Source organism: Melospiza georgiana, chromosome 5 (assembly GCF_028018845.1).
Source record: "Melospiza georgiana isolate bMelGeo1 chromosome 5, bMelGeo1.pri, whole genome shotgun sequence".
NCBI lineage: Eukaryota > Metazoa > Chordata > Aves > Passeriformes > Passerellidae > Melospiza > Melospiza georgiana.
This window is the reverse complement of record NC_080434.1, coordinates 60740888-60753301: the sequence shown is the minus strand read 5'-3', so window position 1 is coordinate 60753301 and position 12414 is coordinate 60740888. Positions and strand designations below refer to the sequence as shown.

The window sequence follows — 12414 nt, the reverse complement described above, 5'->3', positions numbered from 1 at the left end:
GAGCATCTGTCAATTACAGAGTTACACACAACATGCAAAGAAGTGAACACGAGCCGTGGACAGCAGCAACTTACAGTGTTTGATGTCCATATATGTTTGGGCTTTAAGAAAAAAAAAGTGCCTAATGGACCTCAAGGGATGACAGCTATTTAGTAAGAACAGGTGACAAACCCTGAAATGACAGGTGACAAACCATCAAATAGGTCAAACAGGCAGGACCTGGCTTGAAGAAGGGTCATTTTTGTGTAAGGAAAAAAAAGAAATAAAGAGAAAAGAGAAAAGAGAAAAAAGAAAAAAGAAAAACACTAGGGGTCAGTCTTGTTCTAGATCTGAATCTTCCTAGTGTTTTACTTAAGAGGCAGATTTTAATCAACCAAATAATTGGAATTATTTTCTCCTTACAATGGCGTCAAGGATTATGGGATATATATGAGCTGTATGTGAAGAATGGAGGGCAGCAGCTGGAGGCAAAGTATCTTCTTTTATAGACTTAAATAAATTCTAAAATAATTTAAATATGTGGCTGAGGGTTTTTTCCCCCTGACATATTATTCTACCATACATTTGTGTATGTTTAAAAAAGATACCTCCATTTTAAAAGTGAGTTTTATATTTTTTATTAACTTCTAAAATATACAGATCAGGCCTAATCACCTTCTGCTCCTAGAGAGTAGGAAATTGATTCTATATATACAAATACAATAGTAACATAGAATCTTACATGTTAACATTTTTCTAAAAGTTTTCATTTTATGTTGGAGAAATAATCACTCTACAAAACCACTATAATCAACTGCAAATCATCAATGACTTGAACTTTTTTTACGATTACATTTTGTGGGAAAATACAATGTGTAACAATCTTTCTGTTTAATGTATTTTTACTAGATAATTACCTTCATATAGCTTTTTTTCTGCAATGGAACTCCTCTCTGTGCACAAGATGCAAAGAGGAAGATGAGCAGACAAACCTTTGTGATTCTTGTGGCATTAAAAACACAGGACAGTTATTATAAGTGAAATAATAGTGCAAACTGAATTATTTTTTATTCACATGTTTACCATCCCAGTTGTGCCTACCTGCATCTCAGGTCTACAGAAGACCTTCCCTGGAGAATATCTCATAGTCCCTTACCATGGATTTCATCTAGGATGTGAGATTTATTTTGTACAGGCTGCTTTAAATATTTCTGCTAGGCTTTGCATTTACAGGTAGAAATAGAAAATTCTTAGTACAACAGATATTTCATATGTAGGTAAATAGCATGCTGAAGCAGGATCACAAATGCTGGTCATGTTTCTGTGGTACAGATACCTTGTTCAACAGATAGAAATGTTGCCACCATAATTTTTACTAAAGCTTACTTTAATGCAGCCTTGACTGCACTGATCAGCTTTAATGAGTCCCAACCTGCCTCACGTGAGGCCTGGAGCCACAGCCTTTGCCTGTGGGCCCAGGAATCCATTCCAGCTCTGCTCTGCACCTTCAGTTCCTTGCTGAGCTGACTGTGGGGGCTCACTGGGGACCAGCTGCTCCCTGAGGGGTGGGTATAATGACTGACCAGGAGGGCAAGGATGTAATGAAGCCCCAAAGGTCATAGCCAGTGGGATTCCACAGTTCTATCCTGAAAAGAATGATGAAATTCTGAACCTTGAATGGTGCTCTGAGCCCTAGAGGGTAATGCACTCTATTAATTCCAGCTTTTTTCCTTATCCTTTGAAATAGTGACCTTATCTGCCATGATCTAATTCTCATAACTCACTGTTCTAGATCCTTTCTCTTTCCTTTGTTGGTCCTGTTATGTGAGCAAATACAGTGCCACAGGGTAAGCCAAACTTGCTGCATGCCAATTACTTTGTGGTAATATTAAATGTAGGTCATTGGATAAAAAATGGAAATAGCAAAAAATGGAAGTTGATGCTATCCTGCTAGGTATCCAAGGGCTTTTATATCTGATGTGTCTAGTTGGTTCCAGTTCCCATATTTAAAACATAAACATAATAATGTTTCATCCATAATTAAGTCATCATTATTCAACAGAGTCTGAGCTTATATCCACCACATTGCTCCAAAACTTGTATATATGTAAGTCAGCTATAAAATTGTATATACATTTTTGAATGGTTAATGTTTTCAGTCAAAGAGGATTTCTTCTGCTGTGTTTGGAATCCTGTCTGTTTTATGAGGTGGGGAGAAATGAAAAATATAAAGTAGTTATATATAATATTTTTATATGTAATTATGTATAATATGGGTAATTACCCAAGATGTATCAGTGGCAACACTTTATATTTGTTATTTTTCTTGTACTTAATCCCAAAACAAGTTTTATTGGAAATGGATTAGTGAATTAGGTGAACAGCATAACTTTTATGAGTCTTCTGACTGTTATTTTTATCCTTATTTCCCTTTTTTTCCTCTTGTCAAAAAAAGAGAAAATGGTTCCTGGATTCTCTGTTCTGGGATCACAAAGCTACTGTAGGACCAAAGTGAATGTAAGTGGAGATCAAAAATGAGGATAGGGATTTAGGAATTGAATTAGAATCTCGGGGCTGTATCTTCCTTTACTTACACACTAAGTTGAGAGATTTTATGTCAGTTTTAGTACTATAGCTTTTTCATTTGAAACATGGAATCACAGGAAGGTTTGGGTTGGCAGGGACCTTGAAGATCATCTAATTCCTGCTGCCACCCCAGTGCTGCTGTGGGCAGGGATGCCACCACTATCTCAGGGTGCCCAGGATCCCCTGCTGCCAGCCTTGACATAACATGACACTTAATGACTAAAGCTTGTTCTACCATGTTCAGAGGCAAACTTTGTTGGACTGCAAAACAGCAGTAGAATGTAATCCAGGGAATCAGTGTAACTTTGCTGTTGTATATTTAAAAAAAAATCTCACTGAGCACTGGTGTTCAGAGAAAGAGTGAAAGAATGGGCTGTATTGATTGTGTTTTAGGAAAGCTGTCTGCAATGTGTTAAACAAAGGTGCAAACTTCTGTATTAAACATTTGCAACAGAAATATGGGTTTTTAATGTCTTGGAATTTCAGGGTATGGCTCTTTTAATAGTAACTAGTAGCTAGTCAGGAGATTGCAGAAGTTATGTGGTCTGAGTGTTCAACAAGCAGGAGGTAAAAATGGAAGGCTTATAGTCTTTTGCTCATGTATGTTTTTGGTTTTTTTATGGAAAGGAGATTAGTTCATATATCTGAACAGCAAAGCTACAAACCTGTGTGCAGTTAATCAAAGACGTATAAAAACTGTAGTGACATGACCACCTTCTCTCACAATTTTTTTTACCAAAATTAATGCAGCAATAATAATTCAAGCAGAAGCATTTTCTGTTAGATTTTTTGTTTTTTATTTTAAAATGTTTTTGTCATCTACTGCCCCAAGTTCAGACACATTCTGTAATTTACTTGTGTTCCATGTGATTCTCACAAAATCTATATTTGTGTCGTACACATTTAGATTAGGCTTTGTGACATCCTTGTTTTGTCATCTTATGACATTCATCTCATAGATGATTCCTAGATCAGTTACAAGGGAAAAAAAAGCTAAATGCTCATTGGAACATTTTGGCATTATCTGCTGAAATTCTGTTCTTGATACTAAGTTGGGTTTTTTGAGTAATGAAACTAATGGACCTGAGTCATCTGTGAATTTATTTTCTGTTGTGGCATTTTCTGGTGCATGAGATCTGACTTAAACTTTTCCAGGGTTTGAAGTATTGTCTGAGAAGTCTGGACTGAGAATACTTCACCAGTGACAAATTGTGTTCTGCTAAAACACCATCTTGTACCAAAGTCTCAAGTTCTTTCTTTCTACTGCCCCAAAATTCATAAACAGCCTGCTTGAAGATATCTCAGTAGTTTATTCCTTTTCCAATGTATCTGAAGGTCTGTTCTTCTCTGTTCTGCTATGCCCATACAGGTGTCTCAAGTCTCTATCCACCCCAGCATTCAGGTCCAGTGTTTAATAGAACAACCATAAATGTTGCTGTCCACCTGTGTGATAACAAAGGCAACTTCTTGTCAGTACTTGTAAAACCTATTGCAATTTTCTTAATATGCTTTCTATTTTCACTTAGTTTGTTCTATTTTTTTCTGAGGAAACAATGTGTTAGGACTTTGCTCTAGCCCTTGCTCTTCTCTTGATTCTCCTAATAAGCTTGTTAATTTAATCAAAATCTTACATATAATTAAATTCCTAGGCTTTTTCTGAAATTGATGACCAGATAGATAAGGTACTACAAAATATTAACTGAGTTAAACTTATGTGTGAGTACATGTCTTAGCAGATATCAGACAATTAGCAGTGGCATGTCCCTATGTCCTAGTCACAGAAAAAGTTCCAGCAACATCTTGGACACTAGTGCCAGTGAACAAAGAAACTGTTTGGCATTCCTTTGTGCAAGGATCTCTTTCTCACCTTTTCTTATTCATGTTCTTTCTGGGCTAATCATCATTTCTCTGCTTAGCATGTCTCAGCAACTGTGATCATTTTCATTTATACATTGCATTTCTCAGTCTTCATTTCCTCTCATTCCTGGAGTGCAGACTTTCAGCCTCTGGAGATTTAGAGTCTCTCCTTTTCTCCTGGCAATCAAGGGTTTGGTTTCCCTGTCCCAAGTTCTTATCTTCTTACATCTTTACAGTGTTCCTTCTCCCCACTGCCTTGTAGGTATTCTTCTGCCCTGATCTTTTCCATTTAGGAGTGTTATTCTTAACAGTTCTTTGTCTCTTTTGCCCTCACCAAGTTTTTTCTGTTCCTCTTCTGCCCTACCATTAACTGACACCTGATAATCTTCCTCCTCAATTCTGATAGTCCTCAGGAAGCTCTTTTTTTAAACACACCACTAGCAAAGTGCAAGCTTCTCACCCAAGAAGGATGGTAAGAACTGCCAGGAGCTGAGACTGGAAAGCTGCCTGCCTTTTCAGGTAGGGGCAGCAGGGCAGAAACAGCCTCCTGACCCCTCTGGGTGGCTGCAAGTGAGTAGGGCCTGAGGTGGAGCCCTTGGCATTTCCATGGGGTCTCTTGCACTGCCTGCAGTGACACATCAGAGGGGTCTTGGTTTCCCTCATCTGTTCTTTCTCCCTTTTCCTCTTTACTACCTCTCTTACTCCACTCTCCTTCTCCTACTTCTTCTCTTCTAGACTTGTTTAAACATGTTCACCAACAGTTTTCTTCTTGTATAACACTTCACTGAAGCATTCTCTTTAAAAATCCCATTATCTTAATAGCTTGCCTTTCTTGTGTGTATTTTTCTGCCTTTTCTGTCCCTTTATTTATTTTACATGTCCAAACCTGATCTCTTTGATATAATGCACAATAAAAAAAAGGAAGAAAGAAAGAAAGACCTGTAATACTGTCAGTTTTCTTCAGGCACCTTTCTAGAGCATTTAGTATAAGCAAAGGGAACGGAATCTCCTTGGATAAGGTAGGACACAGCTCCTGGGCTCTGCTGTGCTCATGGGCCCCTTGGCTCCCATTCTGCTTTCAGCACAGCAGCAAAAGCTAAGCAAAGGTTTTCTTCATCACCTCTGGGCTCATCCTGGTTTAGAGAGGATTGCCAAAATAACAGAGCTTGTGAAATGTGCCAACACTCTCTTCTCAGATGACCGCTTCAGTCCTTTGACACTTAACAAGGCAGCATGATCTGATCTTCAGGCAATCTCTCCTACAGCAGATCCCCAGCAGTGTCTGCGCTCCTGTCTCTAGGCTGGCTCAGCGTCTCCAGCGGGGAATTTGTAGCACCCAGCCGCTGGCGTCTTCTCCTGGCGGAAGCTCAACCATTTGAAGAGAAGGGGAGGGAAAAAAATATCCCAATCAGGACGCTTGCACATGCTGTTGTCGGCTCGCTCGCCTGGGTGTTCTGCTGAAGGACTGGGACATCTGCAGAGCAGGGGGAGCGGCGGGGCCGGAGCGTGCCCTGCTCGGGGCTGGAGTTCCTGCAGCGCCGGGGGCGGTGGGTGCGCTGTGGGCGGGGGGCCAGCAGCGGGGCCGGGATCGCGCTCCCCGCAGCGCACGCACACAGGCGTGATTAAAATTCAAGCCTAATGGCCTCTGGCATAAACAACATTCATCAGCCCGGGACTTGCAATGGATCTAAAGCCGCTCGCAGCAGCTCGGCAGAGGAATGCAATCGGGAAATGCACGTGAAAATGTGCAAGAAGATTGCCCAGCTCACTAAGGTAGGTCTCGCTGTTGCAGTTTTTCCAGGGAGGTTAGGCTGCCCTGGCCGGGGGTGTCAGGGAACTGTCTCCTCTGGTCCCCCTGTGTGAGAGGAGGGAAGGGAAGCGGCTCCTCTCTTCTTAGGCTGTTGCCAGAGCATCGCTGTGCACAAACTTCCCTGCGCACAGTTCCCCGGGGGGCTGCAGCCCATCCTTAGGGGTTGCCTTTGTGGCAGCCCATGGACGCCTCTCACTGAGCTGCTCTAATTAGTGCGACCAAAACGGGAAGAGCTCCAGCTCCGCGAAAACGCGGGGCTTGTCTGGGAGCTGTTGAGACGGATTGACAGTATCCGCTTTGCTTCTAGAATTACGAAGACTGCAAGTAATTTGACTTTTCTATGTTCTCAAGTAATATTGTTGCAAAGCTGCAGCCAACGCGTGGTGCTAAAGTACAATGGTACTCTGACTCGCGGCTAATTGTTCCTGATGTGCGTAAAAAGAGCTACTTTAAATGACGTTTGTTAAAGGAGTTGGAGAAGAGACAGGACTAATATACGTCGTTTATTGTACTTAAAACTTATAGTCGATACTGAACTATTCGATATTTTCCACACCGTGATAAGAAGTAAGAGAAAGTATGTAGGAAATGGCAGTTATCTATTAACCTATTCTTATGCTGCGTCTTTGTCAGTGAGGAAAACCTATTTACTACCCTTGTTTACTAATGCAGCTTTTACATGGTCTGTAACCTCGCTGCAATTGATAGAAACTTATTAGCAATAAAAAAAAACGTTGAAAATACAGGTAAAAGAATAAGTCATTTAGATGCTCAGGTTAGAATGGCTTACTAGTTACAGTGCTATCATTCTCATGATAACTGTACAGGATAATGTACATCATGTGCATCGATGCATAAACAAGAGCTACCTCTAATGACATATACTTCCTATATGATACCTTCTGTGCTATACCAATACTTACTTAACAGATTCTTTGATTGTATGTTTTAATAGAATTTGTGCACAATATAATCCTTACTTTTGCCCACACATTGCATAATTTTATTGCAGTAATTTTTTCAGATGTCTTTTGTTAAATTTCTACTTTTAAAGTGTGTAGGGGTTGATTTCTTTAGTTTTGATAGAATTTCCCCTCTGGATGCTTTTTAGTTATCTGAAATAAAGATAATTTATACCTGAAGCTCAAAAAATACTTCTGGAAAGCAAATAATTCTGGTTTGGAATGTGGCTTTTAAGAAGCAATGTTCTCTGCAATAACGCTACACTTACAGAGAATTCATGACACAACTGGAATTTAAATTACATGCTTTCCCTTCTGAATTCTGTGTAGACTAATGCAGTACCAACAGTGGGCATGTAAGAAGCAAAATTTGACACCAGATCAACTGAAAAGTGGCTATATGGGAAATTTGTTATAGCAATTTTTGGCCTAGGAATTTTGAGAGTTCCCATTTAAAGCACTGTTTTCTTGGTTATATTACAGTCTGAATGATTATAATAAAATCCCTTCTAAATTAAAATGACCCATAGTGCTTTCCTTTTTGTTTCCAACCCATATGCAATACTGCTGTGTGTTGCTGCACAGCTGCAACTTCCTGTCTCAGTGACTGTAGATTTTCACTGATGAGGAGATAATGATCTCATTATTCATCTACTCAGTGTTGTGCCAGGTGAGATGAATGCAAAATATGTAAATTAGGCATAAGATCTATATCTTGACTTCCTTTCTCTTTGTTACATAGTTACTAGGGACCTCCTCATACTCTCAAAGGCAAAGTACATAAAGGTGTCAACAGGAACCAAACTGGGTGAGGTGATGAGTTTATGTCCTTGCCTGTAGTGCTGATTATGCCTTAAAGTGTTGGTTAGGGGAACACAGGGATCCAGGGAATCCCAACAGGTAATTTGGGCAGAGAGTCAGAGCTGCTCCCATTCTACTGCTCTGCTATTTCTGGTTTTGTAGAGGTAGAATATAGCAAGTTGTCATCACTTCAGTCATGCATTTTTTTTGTACTGCACATTTTTGGCTGTAGCCACAAAAAATACAAACCTTTAGCAATATTTTGCTTGCTTTGAGCCACAGACCACGTTTTTTGTAGCTCCCTGCTCTTGAAATGGGTGTATATACATTGTATTTGATTGTAGCAGAATGCATGGCTTTGTAGTAGTTATTAAGTAATACCAATAGTGATGTTCAAAGTGCTCTGTCAGCCATTGGACTCATGGCATGCTGTTTCAGGCTTTCCAGTTCATTGTACTTCTGGTTAGCAATGATGTGGAGTTTAAGATGCATGGTGACTTTTGTAAGACTTGGGGTGTCACTCCCTGCTGGCTCAAGTTATGGATTTGTAACATCTACTGGCTATTATGGGATTTTCATGTGCTTATGGTTTCTCAGCATCGTCCTTTTTAATTGAAATAGGATGAGAAATTCAAATGAGCTCTTGCAGAAGAGTGTTGAGGATCAGCTTTCATTAACAGAGGCAGTTTGGACAGGGCTGACAGGAACTAGCTACACTGCAGATATCCATGCTATTCAGGCTCCTTTGCAAACCTCTGCTCAAACCAAACCTCCTGTTCTGGACTGCAGTTCTGAAACCAAGCCCAATATCAATACCTAGAAAGGTGACATTACCTGGTGATCAGAGAGCTACCTAAGCCACAAAATAGTTCTGTTTCCTTCTTAGAAACAAATTCCTGGATACCAATGGAGGGGTATTTTTTAACAAGAGAAAACAATTATTCTCAAGTACTTTTTTTCCCTCAGGGTTCATCTGACTGTCCATTGCAAATCTGGGAGCCTTGTTGTAAGAAACACATTTTAAATTGCAGTATTACTGGTCAAGTAGATTGTTACTAAAAAATAAAGTCAAGTAGCCTGGCAAAAAGTTTGTGTATGTATGGATACTGTGAGTTGTAACAGAGGAAGAGAGTGCTGATGCAAGGAAAAGTTAATTGCTGGTAAAATACGCTTGCAAACCCTTTTTTCCCTTTAGGGGAAAGAAATGTCAAAGGGAAGCAAGTGTGTTCCTCTTCCAGAAGCAGCAACGTAGGCAGATGTTCCTTAATGACTCTGTGTGGAGCAGTTCAAAGTGTTACATGTTCTGACTGCCTTTCACCAGCAGTCACTAGGAGGTTCAGCCCCTCAGCTCAGTCAGCAAGGTAGAAAATATGACCATTATTTAATAAGCTTCAGTGGAAAATCAGCTAGAAAAGCAAAACCCTCTTTCCTTCATTGATTAAGGGAGGGATGGCTGACTGCTGCACTAATATGCTCATATTTAGTTCTGTTGGCTTCACTCTTGTGGGTAGAAATTTACTGAAGAATTAACAAGTGACCTGGCACGTGTGTGAGGGCATAAACTGTGTACACCACTGCAGTGTCTTGTAGCAGAGCTATATATTAGATCTTTTAACCTTTCCTGCTTTATTTGCCATAAAGCTATCAAACATTTCTTGGTTTCAGACGTGAAATATGATCAAATTTTAATGGTTTATTCTGGAAGCACCTAAGAGCTGGGTAACTCTAAAAGAGCTACCCACTTCTGTGGTCTACTCATATTCCTATTGAAAAATGTGGCCTTTTTCACATAGTTTAAGTTTACTGACCTTGTTTGCTGTTCTCAGTAACCAGTGCTTGCAGAGGTTCAGCTGCTGTGCAGTTAGTTATTATGCTACCAGAGCTCTCCTGTGTGCTTGAGGCTTTTTGATCTCAACTCTCCTGGGATGTATTCAATATTCTACAAAAATGAAGGAAAATAGAATAGAATAAAAACTAGGATCATGCTTTTGGAGTAACAGTATTTTTCCTTTGGGCAAGTAATATAAAAAATTATTTCCATGTAGACAAATAGAGAGAATCTATTTATAAAACTGCTTAAATTATGTGCCAAGAAGACCAATGAAATCAGCCATCCCTATTCCTAAGTACTCTCTGATGTATTTGTTTTCATTAATTTTTTGTACAATTTGCTGCCAAAGCTACTATTATTTTTGCTTATGAGCTGATAAGAATGTGCAGGCTGGTTTCTTAACTTGTCATTACTATGTTTCTCCTTACAGAAAGTTCCTCCCCAAAAAGGAACTGTATTATTAAATGCATGTGCAATGAAATAAAATTGTGTTGATCAGCTAGTCAAAAGCAGTATTAAACCCATACTTCCATTAGGAAAAACCTAGTATCTTATTTGGATAGCTAGAAATTGTTTAAATTAATTCAAGGGATAAGAATGACATCTATGTATGGAATTACTTCCATACCTTAGAAATTTGGCATTAATTATATCAAGTTTGCAGAAAATCTGATGGTCTTATTAACTGACAACTCAAGAGTTTGTTTTTTTTTTTAAGTATCCATGCCATGTCCCTCATATCTTCCCCTCCAAGTTTTGTCTTCCTCCTTGACTTTTCCCCCTTGACTTTTTCTCTTTATAATGGAGAGTACATAATGAATTCAAGTCTCTTTATCAATGAATACTGGTTAATGTTTTTATACAACATGTTTTGGATATTATTAATATGCAAATTACAGACAATAGGGAATAAAATATCTAATGATACATTAATTGCACAAAGGAAAGTTGCAAGCTTATAGCTTTTTCTTTTTCATGTTCTGTCTTTTTTTTTTATGGTAATATTTAAAAGTCCCTTTTTCAGTGACACTATAATAGTGCCTCTCTCCTAATATTTCTTTTAACCACCCTGTACATGCAATGTGATACAATTGTGACAATTATACCCAAATTAGAAGTCAGTGCCAAGTCAGTTGAAGACATTCTCATGTAAATATTTTGAGCTGTGTATTTTGGGCTATTGAACACTCCACCGTTGAATATTGTATATAAAATACCTTTTTTTCCATAAAGTATCATGTTCTTCTTGCCCCACCCCCTCAGCAATCACATCCTCATTAGTTAAAAGATTTTCTATGTTTTATTAAAACAGCTGTAACACTGAGGTAGAACTCCCTCTGTTGCCACCTCTACAATCATATTTTAAACATGTTAAGTGTCTCACTGTTTTACCAGATTGTCTTTAGTCTGGTTCTGAAAACTACTTAACCTGTGTTTTTAAGTAGAAGCTGATAGACATATGAGTTTTGGATGTTTTTTTTTTTTTTTTTGGCTTGTGCTTAAAGCTGGAAGGAAATCTGTGAATGTATTTAGAGCAGTACCAAGTCTGAGTTAATTTATCCAAACCCCCAGTGGGCACAATCACTCAAACTTCTCTGTGCTGGCTCAAACTTGGCATTTTACTTCATGTGTATTCATTTGTCTTTCAAAGCTTGGAGACAGCAGAACAGACACAACTCTGTTACTGAGGAAATATTACCTTTATTTCAAAAAGAAACTACAAACTGACTGCTTTCAAATAGGGATTTTTTCCCTTAAGTTAATGAACTGGGTGAAAATCTTCTGAAGGAAGATGATATTTTTTTAATGTGGTTGTCATTCAGAACTTTGTCTGACTTGGTTTTTAGGCACTTAAACACAGTTTTAACTTATAACAGGTTACTACCAGCAAAGTCTTTTGTTTTAATTATCTTTGGAAGCTACAGCACAGTAGCTGTAGCACTGACTGGTTGAAACTATATAACTCTCTTAGAGGGTTATAGAAGTGCTGCCTTTAAATGTAAATATGAGCATGCAGTTGATTATTTTACTTTTTTTCATTCAGCAAGAGAGAACTACTAGAATTTAACAACAAGGCTGTTAAGAACTATAGCTAATACTTTTACATATTTTACAATGTTGAAATATTTTTACTAAGATACTGATATGCCTTAGTATTTAATAAAAATAATGAATTTTCTGTAGACTACAGGACTTACCAATGCAAAAAAGCATTGCTGCTACACTCTTTGCAGACTGCTTCCACTTTTTCTGATGAAAAAGGTTGGTTAAGCTTTCTTGGTTTTATGATCATTGGTGCAATCCCAGAATGTGTCCAGCATATGCTTAATAAGAGTATCTTCCTGAAATGGGAATGTAATGGCTGTATTCAATCTATCTCCATTTTACTGTTACAGATGTTTGTGTAAAAATGTCCTGGTACATCAGTGATGGTGTAGTATTATGATGTGTGTTATTATGTAGCCCTTCATAACACTATTTTGACTTGGGGTCTAATGATGCTGCTTTGAAAATGAGGACAGAAACTGAAAGAAAAATATCTTTTAAAAAACACTATGCTGAGGTCTGTCTGGGACAATAGCCTGATT

At 38.5% G+C, this 12414-nt stretch overlaps 1 protein-coding gene across 4 annotated transcripts in view; it reads left to right on the top strand.

Annotated features, from left to right (window-relative positions):
- The first annotated feature begins 5983 nt into the window (after positions 1-5983).
- Positions 5984-12414, top strand: part of FAM184B (family with sequence similarity 184 member B) — a 37234-nt gene continuing 30803 nt past the window's right edge. For 3 of the 4 annotated variants that reach the window (XM_058024345.1, XM_058024344.1, XM_058024343.1), the window contains exon 1: positions 5984-6195. In XM_058024345.1, coding sequence (XP_057880328.1) covers positions 6061-6195 — 135 coding nt within the window. In that variant the 5' untranslated portion in view covers positions 5984-6060. The remainder of the gene's footprint in view (positions 6196-12414) is intronic. The other variant, XM_058024346.1, reaches the window with a different exon arrangement.